The sequence below is a fragment of the Aedes aegypti genome, chromosome 3, assembly GCF_002204515.2.
Source record: "Aedes aegypti strain LVP_AGWG chromosome 3, AaegL5.0 Primary Assembly, whole genome shotgun sequence".
Classification (NCBI taxonomy): Eukaryota; Metazoa; Arthropoda; class Insecta; order Diptera; family Culicidae; genus Aedes; species Aedes aegypti.
Window position 1 is genome coordinate 400,407,307 of NC_035109.1, and position 18,871 is coordinate 400,426,177.

Here is an 18,871-nt window from a genome sequence, read left to right on the forward strand (position 1 = left end):
TGGTAAATCTACTGTCCGCTATTTGTGGTTTGGAAATCAGGGAGCTAATCGTATGATAGCATTAAAAGTTGAATAATAGTTGAAACTACAATACGGTAGAAAATCTTAATCTATCTCTTTTGGCTTTATCCTTTTAAATCACCCTTCACTTAATACCCTGCATCCAAGTTACGTAGCTGAAAATCCGCATCCCAACAATGTTGTAGGCGCGCAAAAATTTCTTCAGGCGGAATCCATCGTACAAAATGGATAAATCAGTCGATTTACCATATAATCTCCCGGAGCTGTCGCCACCGAGTAACTACCCCAAACTCCGGAGCTTCCAGTAATCAGCCAACAATGAGAAGTATGTTCGCGTTCCATAATAAGCCGCGCACTTTTCTCCGAGCTCAGTTCAGTTTAGCCGCCAGCTCAGTCCGTGTCAGTCAGTCTGTGCACTAATAAATATTCAACATAAATTTGTCACCGACGACACGATGACTGGTCCACGATGGCGGTGACCGCACGGGGACCCTCTCGTTATGTTATTGTGTCTCGGCGAGGACCCACGGCAGCGGCGGCATGGCTTTCAACAAAACCAACGAGCCAAGCCGTCACTTGTGGACAGAGGCTCTGATTGAATATCGCCGAGATTTATTGCGGCGAAGGAAAGTTTCGGTTTTGCGTCAAGTCTCAGGTGAATTATGGATATAACGGCCGAGGGGTCTCGGTATCTAAAAGCGAAAGTACGTTGTTTCGGTCTTTCGGAGTTGCAAGGCTGTGGTAAATTATTATTGAATCGTGTGACTTTAAAGCTCAATCTGTATCGGCGGATTAGAACATATTGTCAGTAGTGGCAAATTTTTTTCTTGGTTTGGATCATAAATCATAAAGTATGATATAATGATTCATTCGAAGACAAATGGGTTTTCTGCAGAAACAAAGAATCGACTTAGCCAAGTAAATTCAAATAGATGTTTATGTATAGTAAAGTTGTTGGTGTGTAGATGTTTTATTAGTAGTAGAGAATATGAATTTTCTTGTTTTTGTTAAACAAAACCATGGAACGAGCTCACCATTTTAAATTCTCACAATTGTAAAAAAGAACATTGAAATGAAAAATATTTTTTGTTTAGGTGCATTTTATAATATAGGGAAAGTGTACCAGTTATGGACATAGTGGTTCCCTATTTGGCCATATGCGAAATTCGGATAGCTTTCACATTTTTAATCTTTTTTAATGTTTCAACATCAAGATATATCCTCTATCTTACTGCTAAAACACAAAAAAACTTTTCAAAATGTTGATACATTCAAATTATCCCGTATGGCGAAATAGGGAACCACTATGGCCATAACTGGTACACCTACCCTATGTGAAATCGAAATATATCATCATTTTTAGAATTCATTGATATTTGGAAAATATTTGAAGATTTTCATAATAGGTGCAAATGTATGGGAAACTGAAACAGATCGTATCGAGTTAAGCAAGCACCAAAATACCGCTATTCACTCAATTAAGGGTTGCTGAATCCATTGCCGTTTTCAAAAATATCAGAGCACGTCTAGTTTTTGAGATATTGCCTGTCGAAAATGCAAAAAATGACTATTTTAGCCAACTTGCATGCAAGTTTGTCAGCTTGTAAGGCAATTTATTTGCTTAATTTGCCACAGAATTCAAACTTTATGTGTATAACAATACTTATCGGCAACGTTCATGATACTTTCGATGCGGAAAAGTTATTTTTTGATGGTTATGAAAAAAATTGTATATTCCCATATAAGAGAAACGAAAAATGCTGTATGGAAACAGCAAACATGTCGAAAAAATCGGTTTAACCTAATTTATTCCAAAATGAAAGTTTAAGTGCAAAATTGCATGTTTAGTGGATTAGATCACAATTTTTTTTGATAAAATATACTTTAAATTTCATGTAAACATCAATAAATGCAATTTTTTATACAACTTTGGCGACCTGTAGCTAAAAATTGTGACGTGTTGGAACATTTCTGAAAATTGCATCAGATTTAGCAACCCCAAAACTACTGGAGACACATATTTTGATCCTTGAGACACGCAAAAATGTCATTTTTGTTACGCTGTGTTATGCTAGACTGAAGGGACCGCACATTCCATCGAGTTAGAGAGAGTGTCGTGATACGGAACATCGAATTAGGGAGACTTGACTGTGATTTACAACATTATTTATATACATCTTTAATCTGACATTTCTGTCAAGTGTTTATTGCACATGGATAATTAGGCTCACATTTGATGTACATACACTGTTCTGTAACAAGTTCGGAATTTGTTACAGTTATGTAATTCCATTCACGTAATATTAGATATATGGAATTTGTATGCATTTTGGATAAGACAGCATACGTTCAGCATATATTTATGATATATTTTGTCAACTCTGAACATTGAAGATTTTGGTGAAATGAGAAAACATAGTGAAGGGATCTATTTCCCTAGTGGTGGGCTAAATTATATCTCTTAATATTCACGACCTCTCAGATTTATAAAGATAATTAGTGATCTGCGAAACTACATCGTTGAAATTCAAGCTTATGTTAGATTGAACACCTGTGATATATAGGATTTGGAGATATACGCATATGAAAGGTTACTCAAGAACATCTCGCCAGGACCCTGCGCAATTTTTGCGCCTGCTGCGAATCCACTAATTCTCAAGCTCTCCAGGTTGGTACAGTTGGATGCCGAGGTCGGTACAGCGATTCCGGTAGCTTCCGGTTCACTTGTGCCCTGTCAACCCAAAACTGGTGTCACGATCGATGCTACTCCCTGACGGTGGAGCTAGCCTACTCCCGACGTAGGAATATCTCCCGAAATCGTTAACGCGTTTGTTCCCAATTCACTGCTGCTGACCTGTGAAGTACTGAGGTCGATCTAGCAATTCCGGTTGGAGGATGGCTTCCGGTTCAATGGTGCCTCGACGACTTTAGCCGGTGACTCGCTACGGACTACTCAGAATAGTCCCCGACGGTGGATCTATCCTACTCTGACGAAGACCCCGACGGTGGAAGATCTCCCGAGTCGATGCTTTCCGGGCAGATGCCGAGGTCGGTCTTGCGATTCAAGCGGAGAGAAAATTCCGGTTCACAGGCGCCCCGATGATTATTTGCCGATGCTGTTTCGCGATCTACACGGCTAGTTCTCGGCGGAAGGACGAGATGTTGATCGGATAAATGCTGGGGTCGGTCCTGCAATTCCGGTTGACTTCCGGTTTGCAGGCGCCTCGACGACTTATTGCCGATACTACGCTAAGCTCGCTCTACTCGGTCTAGTCCCCTACGGAGAATCTTTCCTACTTCAGTCACACCCATTGATCTTTTTCATATGATCGCTTCAACAGACTGGTTAGTCAAGTGCCGAGGTCGGTCCGACGATTCCGACTGCCCTAACGACTCGGACCCATGTGCTGTCCGCTGCGCTAAGTGCAGCTGCTCCTCTCGCCATGTTCGTTGTAACAGAGACATCAGCTGGACAATTGTCCTGTTTACCGCGTTTCATTTTTCTTCATCAGCACACATTCGTTGGACAATATTGTGCACAATAACGTCATTGCCGATGATGGATCTCATCTCGGCTCGCTCATGCTCGAAGCGCGGACATTCGAAGACCACGTACTCAGGGGTTTCATTCAACATTGCCGAACCCGGCGCATAACGGCGACCTTCCATGTCCAAACCTATTCAGGTATATCTTGAAGCAGTCATGACCAGACAGAAACTGCGTCAAGAGGAAATTCACTTCTCCGTGTTTTCTGTTAACCCACATCGACAGGCACGGAATTAGTCGGTGGGTCCATCTACCGTTCTCAGCGCTATCCCACTGCTGTTACCATTTCCTCATGATTTATCTCTTGCTCTCTTTCGAATTCCCCTCGGTTCCTGTAGCATTCGCTGTCATCTTCGAGTTGAAGGCTTATAGGGTTCAATCCTGCAATCACATAGACTGCCTCCGATGATATCGTACGATACGCACTCGACACACGCATGGCCATCAGTCTGAACGTACTGTTCAACCTGGAGCGGCTTCTCTTCGTCTGCAGTGCTGTCATCCACACGTGGCCAGCGTATCTTAGTATTGATGTAGATACGCTCCACAGTGGCGGTCCTTCATACAAAGGTCGGACAAAACCTCAAATACGTCTCATATTGCTTGATAATGGTAATCTATTAATTATCTTGGATACCTGATATCATCCCGTTGGAAATAACAGTCAAATTGAAAATTCGATTTTCTAGTGAAATTGGTCCAAATTAAGTTTTTTCATCCAATCGTATAAAAAAGCTATTACTACAATTTTTTTTATTGTAATGCAGAAATTTGTGCATAAACATGAACTAGAGGTACAAATTCAACTTCCTTTTAGTAAATCCACTAAAGTTTCAAACGAATTATGACAAATTATAAAGATTTGAATGATGAAATTGATAAATTATAATGAAAAATGAATATGGAATTTTCATCTCTAGGGGCAAAAAGAGGCAAGAAAAACTATTGCACGTTTGAAAGTATGGATGATTTGCTACTTCATAGTGAGTGACTCATTTTCCCGCAACAATTCACATAAAACGTACGATGTTTTGAAAATTGAACAAAATTTTGGAGAAAGATTGTTTGAAACTCTTTTTGCTACAAATAACAACTTGATATTTTAAAATTTATATAATTATAGCCAAAACTAAGGTTTATGACTACGCTTTCAAATGGAACCTATTGAGCCTAAATCGGTTATTATTCCGTTGAGATACAGCTGTTTGAAGTTTGCTAGGTGAGTCATAGTTGATGAATTTCAAGCAGTCCAATTTTGTTGACTTTCCCATACTTACGATGCTGCCAAAAATCAAAAACAGAACAGATCAATCTCAAATTTTGAGAAATTGTCGCTCAATAGTATAGAAATCTATGAAAAATATTGACGAGTGATTTTGAGAACATGAATTTTTGAGGTTTTGTCCGGCCATGCGCCACTGTGCGCTCGTCAGTAGTCACTTCTTGCTGCTGCTGATCGCTGAGTTGTTGGGCATGATCCGGAATAGAGCTGATATCACCTTCACGGCCCTCTCACATGCATAATCGACATGGCTGTTGATGATGAGCCGATCATCGATCATCATTCCCAGGTGTCTGACTTCCCGCTTTGAGTCGATGGTACACTGTCTAATCGAGATCGTCGCATGCTGCACTGCCTTTCGGTTGCTTATCATTACTACCTCGGTTTTGTGATGGGCTAACACAAGCTTCTTCCCTCGCATCCACGGCGTCTACTGCCTCAGTATCAAGTTTCTCTACCTCCTCTAGTGGTTCGCCGATGATTACGAGCACCACGTCATCCGCGAAGCCGACGATCTTCTCACCTCGGGGGAAGCTCAGCTTCAACACTCCATCATACATGATGTTCCAGAGGGTCGGACCAAGAATAGAACTCTGTGGGACGCCCGCCGTAATTGTTGGGCATATTTTTCCAGCGTCTGTTTCGTAGATCAGTGTATGATTCTGGAAGTAGCTCTTCAAAATCTTTCAAAGATACTCGGGGACCTCCAATCTATGCAGCGAATCGGTGATCGTAGCCTAACTGGTACTGTTGAAGGCATTGTTTACATCCAGAGTGCTCACTAGGCCGTCCCTTATTTTTCGAAAATGTTAAAAGTTAGAATTTGGTCATTTTGATAAGAAAAAAATCAGTTAAAAACGTTAAGTGGTCCCCCAACGGCCGAGTGTTTGATCCGTTGAATCTGTTGCATGCTCCTTTGTGGGCGAGTGACGGAATTCGGATCATGTCCGGTTCGCATAGTAACCGCACCATCGGTATCGATCATCCGTGTATATGTTCTCGTATTCATTTAAAATTATATCTTTATCGTTTACCAAAACCAATCCTTTCCCATATCCAAACTTCAAGTGTTTTCTTGCGGAAGTGCAGAGGACTCCTCGGCTTCCATAAAGCAAGTAACACGTCAACAGTTCCCTCCCATTCCCAAATTGACCTGCATTCGGACGCAGCCGGCGCCGGTATTGTTTGTTATAATAATGAGAGCACCAGTACTTACACATTGAGGATGCTACTGATCCTGAGTAGCAACTGCGGGCGGTCAATCATGCTCATGCTCATGCTCATGCTAAGTGGTCCCCCAACGGCCCTGAAGGTATCAGATGTAAATGATATGGCAAAATCAATGACGAACTAATAACATTTCACATTTTCAAAAAATAAGGGGTGTCCTAGTGACCACTCCGCAGTACTTGTTGTCTCTCCTCTTTTGCTTCCGCGCCGTCTCCATAGCTTCCACGACATTTTGGATGGCATCAACGGTGGATCTACCTTCCCGAAAGCAGAACTGCATGTCGCTCAAGCCGTTTTCTCCCTCCGTGTATTTCGTAAGCCTCCAGTATTTTGCCAACTGTGTCCAGCAGACATATCGGTCTATATGCTGAAAGATCTCCAGGAGGCTTGCCTGGTCTCGATAGCAGCACCAGCTTTTGTCGCTTCCAAATGTCGGGGAAGTTTCCCTCCTCGATACAGTTTTGCAGCACATATCCGGGATGATTTTCTTGGATATCTGCTTTCAGAGCTACGTTGGGGATACCGTCTGGTCCCGGAACCGTCCTGGTTTTTAAGGCTTTCGCCAACGCGATCAGATCATCGTTCGTTCCCTGGGCTTCTACTTCTTCGTCATCCTGAGCTCCGTACAGTGTAAACGGCCAGCTCGTTGGTTCGTGCCGCGGGAATAGCGCTTCAATGATAGCCTCCATCTTCTCCGGACACCAGACACAAAGATGCGTTGCGTCAAATGCACGCATGTTCTAGAAACGCTGACGCTGTTCTTAACTTTGAAAATTGTCAAAGCTGATGCATCTGATGTGTGCTGATTCTCCTTCCGAGTGTAGTTGAATGAATTGTTAATAAGGAACTATGGAGGAAATCCCGAAGGAATTATGGAGGAAATTCTGAAGGATCTTTAAAAGGATTCCTGAAGGAGCTATGAAGAGTTTCTGAAGGAAATCCGAGGTATTCCTGGAGTAACTTTTAAAGAATTCATGGAGAATGCATCGAGGAAGTCCGAAGGAATTTTCGGTGGAGCTCCGAAGAAATTCCCAGCAAAAAATCTGAAAGAATTCCTGAAGGAACTCCGGAGGAATTTATAGAGGAATTCTGGTGCAATTCCTGGAGAAACTACGGAGCTGATCCTCAAGGAACCAGGAACCAGTCTAAAGGGAATTCCGGAGAAACTATAAAGGAAATCCCTGGAGAAATTTTCGTAAAAAATCCAGGAGGAATTTCTGAAGGAAATCCCCGGAAAAAATTGTGTAGGAAATTACCGAAGCAATTTCTGGAGGAATACCTGAACGAAATTTCCCGGAGGAGTTTCTGCAGTAAATCTCCGGAGGTGCTTCTAAAAGAAATCCCCGGAGTAATTCCTGTAGGAAAGCCCTAAAGAATTTCTGGACAAAATTTGCAGAGGAATTTCTGGGCAAAATCCTCGCAGGAATTGCTATTGAGAATCCTCTAAGGATTTTCTGAAGGAAATCCCCAGAGGAATTTCTGTAAAAATCTGTAAAAATTCTGTAAAAATCTTAAAAAATTCTGGTGCAAATTTCCAGATAAATTCCTGAATCTCCGGCTAAATTCTCTAAGAAAATCCCTAAATGAATTCCTGGAGAAAATCCAAGGAGGAATTCCTGAATAAAATCCGGGAAGCAGTCAATGGAAAAAAAATCTCTAAAGGAATTCCTAGAGAAAATTCCCGGAGGAATTTCTGGAAGAAATCTCTAGACAAAATCCTTGGAGGGATTGCTAGAGGAAATCCCCGAAAAAATTCCTGGAGAAAATCCCTTGAAGAATTTTTGGAGCAAATCCCTGGAGGGATTCCTGAAGGAAATCTATGGAGAAATTTTTAGTGGAAATCCTAAAAGGACTTTCTGGAAAATATCCCCGGAGGAATTTCTGGACGAATTAGATTGATACAAATATGATGGAAGAAATTCCCGGAGGAATTCCTAAAAAGAAACTCCCGTAAGGAGGACATCCAAAAAGGAATTCCTGGTGGAAATCCTATCAGATTCATCGGAGGTATTTTGATAGAATGCATGGAAGAGCTCCTGGATTTTTCTGTAGGAGGACTTCGTGGAAGAATCTTCGGATATATTCCCGTAGAAATTCGTGGTGGAATCCTTGGACGAAATTCCTAATGGATTCCCTGAAGAAATAACATGATGATCACCTACCTTCTTAACCCTCTAATACCCAACCCCGTCTTTAGACGGGGTACACTTTGGAATTTTGTGTATTTTTTCGTAACTCGGAAATCAAAATGATTTTATTTTTGGCTTATACCTTGACTCATAACACGCATATAAGAAAAGTTTTTATGACTTTTGAAACTTTTTTGTATTTTTAGAAATTGTTTGAAAAATTGCATTCTTATATAACCTACAAATGCCTGGGCTTCATTTAACGTGTAATATAAAAAAAACGTACCTTTTATATTTTTCTACGATTAACCTATCACAAACGAAGAGCCTGGTGATATTAAAATCATTTCAAACCTGTTTTTCCGTTAGTTACACGGAAAATAAAATACGCTCCGAAAAAAATTAAAAATTTAATATTTTTAAAAATACCGTAACAATTTAAATTTTTATTATTGCCAAAAATCAACAACTAGAAAAGGCTTCAAGAAAAAATGAAAAAAGCTAGGGATGTTCAAAAATATAAATTATAAAAATCAAAAACCAAAATTAAAAAATTTGTGAATAAAAATAAATAAATGCCCAAAACGTGTTTAGAACGATTTTAGATAACGAAAAATAATACTTAAATCGAAAATAAAAATTTGGGTATTAGAGGGTTAAATCACTCTTAACTTTTGCAGCTTCACCTAGGAAGTGGAGGACTACCAAGCTTTCCAAAGGAATTAAAATTGTTTTAAAAAAACAGGTAGGAGTGAAAAAACAAAAAAAAACAAAAAAATGAGTAGGAACCAGAGACGGTGGCTGTTTCAGGGAGGAAAATTCGAACCGGAAAAAAACGTGTGTTTTTATAGAAATATTTCCATTAATTCTTCCTAGGATTCTCCAGAATTCACATCAGAAATTCCTCCATGAAAAGCTAGAAAACTTCTTCAAAATATTCATCTAGGCATTATTTCAGGGTTTCTCCAGAAATGTTTCCAGCAATGGACCGATGCACAAGTTCACTAATTGACGTTGGAGCGGTGCCGTGATATTTACGTGGATATGGCAACGCGTGAATTCGGTACCGCTTAAACATCAAATTAGTGAACTCGTGCATTGGTCCATACTTCCAAAGTGTCTTCCTAAAATTCTTTTATGAATGCCTTAAAGTATTGCTTAAAAAGAAAGAGATTGCTCCGTTTTTTCTTCTCATGATTTCTTCAGAAGTCTTGCAAGAATTACATCACAGTTTCAGTCAGAAATTCCTTCGTGTATTCTGGAAGAGATGGATCTAGTGACTTCTTTGAAGTTTGTTTCAGGAATTTCTCCGATAATTTCTACTGGTATTTCTTCAAGAATTTGTACAGAGATTTCTCCAAAATTTTCTTTGAGTTCCTCTGATCCTAGCTCTAGCAATTCCTCCCAGATTTATGATAGAGTTTCATTCAGAGATTTAAACTGTAATTTCTATTGTAATTTTCTCCAGTATCTTTCGGAATTTATCTGTGGTATATCTCTAATTCCATCTCCAATTTCATCGACAATTCCACTCAGGATTCCTCCAGGTGTTTACCTCCAAAAAATCGTAGAGATTATTACAAAAAATCTTCCTTCAATACCTAGAGATTTATTTTCCGTTAATATTCCAGAAGCTCCGAAGCAATGCATAGAGGAATTGCGAAGGGAATTCTTAAGAAATTTTGAGGGAATTGCTGGAGGAATTCCCAGATCAACTCTGGAGGATTTCCCGGACGAGCTTTGGAATATTTCCCGGAGGAAGTCTGAAAGAATTATCAGAAAAACTCCTGAAGGAACCCTGGAAGAATTCCTGGTGGAGCTGCAAAGCAATTCCTGGAAGAACTCGAGGAATTACTGGAGGATCCACGAAGAAAATCTAAAGGAAATACCGGATGAGCTCCGCGGGGCTTTCTGGAGGAACTCTGAAAGAATCACTGGAGGATATCTGAAAAAAAAAATGCTAGCGGAACTCCGGAGCGATTCCCAGAAGAACTCCGGAGGGGTTTCTGTAGGAATTCTAAGGTAATTTCTTAAGGAACTTCTGGAGAAACTACGGAATAAATCGGAAGGAATTCTCAGTGGAGCTCCAAAGGAACTACCGAGGAATTGCTGGATCAAATCCAGAGGAATTGCTGGAGGAACTTCGGAAGAATTTATGGCCCTTTTTCCAAGTTTGTCCTGAAAGATCAAAGTTACACAATAAAAGAAAAGTAGCGATTCTTCCCAAGCCTGCCTTGATTGTCGTTGGTGAGCGGGAGTTATCTTGCAGTTTGGAAAAGTGTTGAGTCATATTTCGTGTGTAGTATCTGTGCCTCCCTCCCAGGGCACTACCATTGAACTCCATTGAGTGGAGGCTACAAGACCTACAAGCGTAACCAGTTATTTCTTGGAATCAAACTTGGTAAAATATCATTGTGTGAGCTTGCGTGAGTATTCATAATCCTTCGAGAGACAACTTGACGTAACAAACATCAAGGTTCGCCTTCCGATCAGTCCAGCAACTTTTCGTAAACAAAATTACCTTGTTATCCATAAACAGACATTCATCTAGCCTAACCGATCTCATGTTATCGAATGCAAAGTTGGCAACTTTGGCAAAGGATACTGAGAAGCAGGCTCTGTCCCACTAGGTTTATGGGCAAAAGGTCGAAAATGATTTGCATGGTGGGCCACTAGGGACGTAATGCCGACTAGAATACGAAACGTCCTATCTGAATCATTGTTGATAAAATTTCCTTTCAAACATGTCAAGAGTTCTCATGTGATTGCAGTGGTGAGCTCGTTTTATGATATTCTTTTCAACCTAAAAATTAGGTCAACTTATATATTAACTATTGACAAACATTTTGGGATGAATAATCAATACTTTATTCAACTCAAATCTTACTGAATTTAATTCTGCTCTCCAATCGAACTTTGATAACCGTAATTCAGATCTATTGAATCATCGATCGTTTTTATTTTCTCCGCTCGAAGATTGATTGCGATTACAACAGTGCAGATTACAACCGGAGCTGATCTGCCCCTCGGATTCCAGTCGGATCACTTTCGCGCAAATGCTGGCCTGTTGCATCGCATCGATCATCCACTATAGATATGCGGTGATTTGCTCGGCAAAATCGTAATAGGCGCACACTTCGAACCCCTGCCGTTTCGGGCTGCATTCGAATGCACCTCGCGAATTACTTTTTTATGTCATTTTTTTCTCTACTCTTCTACGACCATTTTTACTACCGTTGTTAACCCGGGGGGAGGCACGTCAAGCCGTATCGCTCCATAGCTGGTTGAAATTTTTATTATAATTATTCAATTAAGCGTTACTCGTTTTCTTTCTTCCTCCTTGTGCAGCGAATGACGAGACGAGTTGCATTCGATAGGCCATCGATTCATTCATTGAATCGGGATGGTTAACGAATCGGGCGGCCAACGGCTGCAACGGGGAGTGCGGATTTATTATGGTTATTAATTAGATGTAGATAATTTCAGGCTGTCATCACAGCATTTCTCCAATACAGGGGGTTCAAGATCGTGCTCCTCGAAACAGTTAGTGCTCCACGAAGTGTCGGCAAGTACTCTGTGCCATTCTTGAAAGGAGTAGTTGTGCCAATGTCCTAATATCTTTCATTTTCTTTAGTTCAATTCTAAATCAAATTCCGAGTGTCCTCCAAAAAATTGAGCTCATTTGGATGAAAACTTAAATTGCACAAGCCCTTTAAAGGTTTTATAGGAATTACTATGAGAAAAGCAAGCAACTCATTCAATCGGTCATAATGTTTGGCATGAGCTCTTGCGGGTGCTCCGCGAGCTTAAATCCCTGAAAACCCCTGCATTCCACCATAACAGACGCCGCCAACGGTGATGGGTTTCCGGAGGCTTTCTTGGCCGGTGGCATGTCAGCTGGAATGTCACACCGTTGCCACTTGTTACCCTGGCGGCAAAACGGACCAGAAATAGTTGGCATTTTTCAAATCATTAGCAATTGCCTATTTGCTGCTCATTGGCCATAAAAATCTCACATAATATTCACTGTATGTTTATTGATTAATCATCCAATTCTGGCGGCCCGTTCATGGTAGCCTATAAATGTTGGTCATTTGCGGTAATTATTACTTTTTATGCGCGATGATGGCTGCAGTTTGGCGGGAAAAACGCGGGTATGGGATCGAAGGAGGCTGTGCTGGGAGTAAATGTTTGGTTTACGATTACAGCAGCTGTCAACTCAATGAGTGAAACCAAAGTCGAGAAAGAGAGAGACAGGATAGGTGGCCTGATTTGTTTGTTCACTGCGGTGCACGTGTGTTGCGATTCGTTGCGCTGGCAACAAATGTGTCAATAAATGTAGTAAAGGGCTTCTGGTTCACCAAGGACATTATGCAATCAATCAGTGTATGCCAGTCATACTTAAGTTAATGGTTTTTGTGAGTCACCATGCGAGCATTCTGAGCTATGGAAATGATTCCGAAATTCGGAACGTGAAGTAATCTTCACTGAGAAGCTCAGAGGAAGCAGTGATCTCTAGCAAATTCGTATAAATCCCTCATACACTCAAATTGCTCTAAGTTCAATCCGTTGGGTAAAGTTTATTTAAGTTTGATGTGTTTGTTTAAATTCTGTGAGTTAATTTGATGATAATCGAAAAAAACTCAAATTTTCAGAATAAACTTTGTGTGCGTGGGAAAGCGATTCGCTCTTTACGATCTACACTGGCATGATTAAGTTTTTTCATATTCACATTCCGAATACTAGAAAGCTTAATCATGCCTGCTTAGATCGTTTTTGATAGAGATCATTGCTTCCTCGGAGCTTCTCCGTGAAGATTACGTCACGATAGCCGTGATATATCAGACACCAAATGCGATCAGCTCGCTTTCCAGTGCGCGATACAAACGGTTGTGAAACGCTTAAACGATCATCTAAGGCAACCGACTGCCGATGGGAAAGCCTATCCATCCACCTGATGATGATAATGACGGTGTGATTGGAGAGACTGAATGAATGAATTCGAGATTCGTGATGCCCGGCGGCAGGGTGAACCTCGAAAGACATGAAGAAGCGCAAAGTGCAAGTGATATCGTTGCAACATCACCGACCTGGCTAACCAACGGATGGCGAACATTGGACGGAAGAGTGCGAAAGATTGAATTTCTTGTTCACGCGCTGGACTCTGCAGAGAATAGTTCGCAGCAGGAATGTTTTCCATTGAATGAAGATGACTTGTGTAAGAAGGTGTCCCCGGCTCTTGGGCAGCTGAAATATGTACGCCGATCAAACGATGGGGACACAAGCATTGGCAGAAGACTAGGCAAATTGCTGGGAAGAAAGCGCAAAAAATATGTCAATTGTTTTCGCTTTTGTTGCTACGTGAAGAAGTCACTGTTCCTACTTTTAGGGTAGATTGGATAGGCTTAGAAATGTTTACACTCTCGCTTGTTACCTGCGTGTGATTGAATCTTTCAAATGAGGGGGTTTGATGCAAAGGAGTGTGAGTGATAAAAACCTAGTTTTGCGAAAATTGATTTTGAAGTTTTTTCAGCAATATTTTCATTTCATACAAACTGTATAAGAGTCAATGAAACAAGCCAATCTTTTACGAATTATGTTATTTTTTTTCTATTGGACGAACAAATCACCTAAAACCCTGCTGAAGAGCTTGAAAATAGTAGAATTTTGTTGTACTTTTAACCAGTGCTGTTAAATGTCAAAATTTTGGAAAATTAAAATGCTTATAGCACCCTTGCATGCAAAATATCGCATGATCAAATATTGGAAACCGATAGTAATTCGGAAAAGGTCAGCGGGAAAAACATTTTTCGATGACTTTTTCCACTAGGAGCGTGATATTAGCAATATTCGAATGTCAAAGTCACGTGAAATTCATGCTTTTAACTCTAAACCAATTGAAATGTAACTTACAATTCTTTGCGAATATTTGAAGAATGAAATTTGTTTACAGTAAAGGTACAGCTATACTCCGATGTAGGCCGGTGATTGTTTTTTCGTAGATAGAAACAGTTTATGGACAAAAGGTTGGAATATAAAACGTCGAAAAGACAAATGGTGGAAAATGATTTGCTTGGTGGGAAATTTTTCCTTCTTTGAAAAAATACTTTCGACCTTTTATCACTTCATTTTTTTCTTCGACCTTTTGTCGTTTCGACCTTTTGTCCTTTCGATCTTTTGTCTTTTGATCTTTGGCGGAATTGACATTGCACGCTGGTCCAGGAAGCTAATTTAGGCGGACAAGAGTTTTCATCAAGATTTATTGATTTTAGAGCCATAGTTTCTTCTGAGAATATGTTCAGAATTTTCAGTACTACAAAATGTATGGATCACATTTTTTTTTCGGTGATCGCAAGAGTGACGTATGGGCCAACTTTTTTATTTTAACGAATCGTAAGTTGGTATGTTCAGCAAAGTTGTAGCAAATAGTCATAGAAACAACTTTGCCGAAAAACTTTTTTCCGTTTTGCTTAAGAGCCGAGATAATTAAGTATTTTTAATAAATAATCGTTTTTTGCTCTTAAGTGTTTTATTTTTTAGTTTTATTGGCCTACTATGTTCTACAAAGTTTTTATACTTATAATTTCCTACAACTTTGCTGAACATACCAAAGTTGTATTTATTATGGTTTTCATGTTATTTGAGCTTATCATCTTAATATTAGCTAGTTTGTTTGCCTTGTATCTCAACTATGAGCACCTCAAAAAATATATATCTTTCCACCAAATAATTTTGCAGTCTTTCAAGTACCTGTGAGCAAAATTAGGAGAAGATAATATTTTCCTATCTCGTTTAAAATCAATTGTACTAATAGACGATATGAGATAAATCCATATTTATTGAATATTCATACATGTTCAACTCACAAAAGTCATGGCTACCTAAGCACATCAAACCAAAGGTAACACGTGTATTTATGTAGGAAGATAAAGTACATCGTTTTTCAGTTGTTTTCGATTAACTTGGAAGCTTCTGCAACCAATTCATAGTCTTTTCCTCTAGCAGTATTTAATCTAGCGATAGATTTGGCTCACGGTTTCGCGCGTGTTTTCGGCTCCTAAGATTTTTTTTTCTGTTTTGGAGCGTCTTGCTGTGTAGGTATTTGGAAGGCACAAGCAAGACGGTTTGTTTTCGGGACGCCAAGAAGTTTTGCTGTCAGTATCAGTTTTGTGTTCAGTCGAGGATGGATTACCAACTGGTGAGTTCGTTTCATTCTTGTGATAACACATATTTTCTTGAAAGCGTAACTTTTGAGTAATTTTAAAACAAACTTTGTATGGTTCGTCACTATAAGTGTCGGCATTATGTTTTTTTTTTCTTATACAATTTCAATATACATATATTTGTCTCTTTTATACGTTATTAAAAATTATCTTTTGAATTGTTCGACATTGTGAATGTTGACGTATTTTTTAAAACTTGTACCATATCGAGACAAAATGCACAGTAATACTCATATGTAATTTTCAAACTATGTATATTTCGTCACTACAAGTGTCGGCATTATTCCTGTTTCATATAATTTAGGATGTATACATGTAATTTTCAGTTTTCGTCATTAATAAAAACATCTTTTGAATAGAGTAGTGTTTGATCCTTCGACCTTGACACTTGCTCCTGCTGGGGCGGGTGATGAGGGCAGGATCAAACATGTCGCGCGTCGGTAGTGAAGCGGTGAAAAAGTGATCGGTTCGTAAGTAGTGTTTGATCCTTCGACCTTGACGCTTGCTCCTGCGGGGGCGGGCGATGGGGGCAGGATCAAACTTGTCGCGCGTCGTTCGCTCAGAGAAATGAAAAAGCGCCGCGGATCGCTAGTAGTGTTTGATCTATTGATCGCGTCGCTTGCTCTTGCGTGGGCGAGTGACGAACACTTGTTCGGCGTTTAATGCGATTATCGAATTATTTCGCGAATCTGGTTAGGCGTGATTATATCATGGCTCGCATCATCAAACATTGGTGACTCCCAGATCTTTACCTTATCCCACTAACCCAATGTCCTCTCCATGACAACCGTGGAGATGCAGAGGTGATCTCGGTCTCTAGTAACAACGGTAGTCACACTAACATTCCTTCCCTTCCCCGATGACCGTAAGGACGTGGCCGGCGCCGTTATTGACTTTTAAATTTGAGCTCTCGATTTGTGCACATTGAAGAATGGTAAGCTAATCCCAAGCCCCATTCATTAATTCCCTGTGCAACTTCGATTGTTCTGGTCAATCACGGAGTAGCAACTACGAATTGTACGGTCATCTATGCTTATGCTTATGCTTATGCTTTTCCTCTAGCAGTATTTAATCTATTCCTAAGCAAGATCACCGGGTTGGAAGTCATCATAAGCCATATAAATACATCTACAAAATTTACAGTCCGATTGAATTCTGTGGCATGATTTTCTTTGTTTTTCTTTGGTAATGCGGCATGCCGGTTTAAGTTTAGTGTTTAAGTGTTTAAGCATCGGATTGTTTCGCGGTCTTCGGCTATGCCTATCGAGGTTTGTATTCAGAATTTTTATAGAGGTCAATGGGTTACTTCTGGCGATTTTTCATTGCACAAGTAAGTTTTCCCATTGTAAATCCCATATAAACTTTGAACGGCTGGTGCTAAAATATAGTTTCACCGATCGAGCTGAAATTTTGCTCAGTTGTTATGCGACCTAAATGCAATCCAAAAAGTGGACTGGAGTGGGAATCTAAATTTTGTCCCACACTAATGAACAGCTTTTTGTAATTGCCGACTTTGATAATATTTTACTCGGTTTTTAAACTGTGTGTTTTCGGTAATGTTTACCCTATCCGAAAAGTCAGTAGAACGAAAAAATCCCCGATTGCGGCAAAAAACTGACAAATTTGGCAAATATTGCAGAAATGTTGCTAAATTTTCGGTTAATCACATTTTTCAGGTCAGCAGTAAGCCACCGGGGAACTTCAATAAGTACCGCAACAGTGGACGCAGCTGTGTTCGTTAGAGCTGGTTTATTGAATTGCAATAAAAATATTACTGGGGTTTAGTTTAGCGTGCATGTTGTATATGGGCACTTTTTAATTTGAGTGTAACAATTGACAGCAGCTTGCAGGCTTGTCTTGTGATCGAGACCAGAGTTGCCAGATGATTTTATAGAAAATCTGTATTTGTTAGGATAGAAAATCTTTGTCCCATACAAACAAATCTATGTACATATAAAAAAATGTTGAAAGAAAATCTATGTTCCATACAATTGAATCTGTGGCAGAGTAGAAATATCTGTGTAATACAGATAAATCTATTTATATGGCAGCCTTGATCGAAACTTCAGTTTAGTGATGATTGTTGTGGATGAGAACGGCAGTGGAATTTTCTGCCGTAGTGGAGAATCGGCCGAAAGCGGTGCTGGTCAAAATTAGTATTAATTAGTACAATAATTAGTATCAAAGCATTAAATAAAGATTTTGATATATTTAGCACAAATTTTCTTTCAAACGTTGAATGTTCATTCTAAATATATTATAACCATAACTAGACGTATAGTGAATTTAAAATTTTAATTTTGATTTCAATTTCCTTTCTTTATACATAGGCTGTTCTATGGAGTCATATATATATTTTTAAATATTTTTTGTTTCCAATTGATATTAGGGCGGCAATTGGTAACATTGATCTGCTCAAGTTATTAACAGAAAGAGAAATCGAATGCTACAGTTATTCCGATGATTCTGAACGCAATTTTTGATGTCCTTTCGTTTGAGTGTGCAGCAATATTTTTTGGTATCCAACCTTCTATTGTTTGAATCATAAAATTTGTCTTCTTTTAAAAATAGGCTGTTTATTATATTCATAGAACAATGAAATTTAAAAAAGCTAAATGGAAATACATTTTTATAATTTGCTGTTTCTCAACTCTTGTAAGCCATGCTATTAGAATGATCATTTCTTCAGAACCTGTTAATATTTCAACATAAATTAGTTTTTTCACAAACACATGATCTCCTTTTGATATATGGAAAAATATTGCTTCAATCACATATCTTCCGTTCTTTCGATAATAGACGGTGTTTTTGGTTCACTCTTCCAAATTTGAAATTAATATTGCATCGATCGACTTTAGACAAACACCACGCTTGTTGAGCACTTACCAAAATTTTTGGGTATGGGCTCTTTTGTGTTGCTCTCGGTAAAAGCTTCACAAAATGCCGATATTCATTCTAAATCACTCAGTATGACATTAATCCATACCCGCACACGGTTTCGGAACAAACTTAACAGGTATACTTTCATGAAATCTCGCGCAACTTATGAAAAAGACTCACCATTGAAATACTCTCTTTGTTTACATTCACTTCAATAGTAAACTGAGCCATATTAACATTTCCTGTTGCGTTTTTTGTATGAAACGCTAGCTAGTGAAAAACAATAGCACTGTTAAAATCGAAAAAAAAGAGAGAGAAGTCAATCTCTCATTGTTAGGTCCTTTTGAAAACTTATGCGAGAAATGTGCAGGAGTGAAAAGTGGAGTTCAGGTTTTGTAGATTGAAAAAGTTGCTACAATTTCGTCTTTTTATTTGAGAATGACAATGGCTAATTCATTCAGTTTCATGTTTTCATTTCAATATAAGGAAAAGTCAGTTTTAATCAAGGAATACTGAGAGTTTGCTCTGTACGGTGGAGTTCTTTTGAATACCGTTATCA

General features: G+C 39.3%; 1 protein-coding gene across 2 annotated transcripts in view; it reads left to right on the top strand.

The window, feature by feature from the left end:
• Positions 1–18,871, top strand: part of LOC5576325 (cyclic AMP response element-binding protein A) — a 334,313-nt gene that overhangs the window by 293,385 nt on the left and 22,057 nt on the right. Inside the window, exon 1 of one of the 2 annotated variants that reach the window (XM_021855222.1) lies at positions 12,294–13,427. The exons of the other annotated variant lie outside the window; for it this stretch is intronic. Coding sequence (XP_021710914.1) covers positions 13,205–13,427 — 223 coding nt within the window. The 5' untranslated portion in view covers positions 12,294–13,204. Of the gene's footprint in view, positions 1–12,293; positions 13,428–18,871 lie in introns of those variants that run through there. 2 annotated transcript variants of the gene reach the window in all.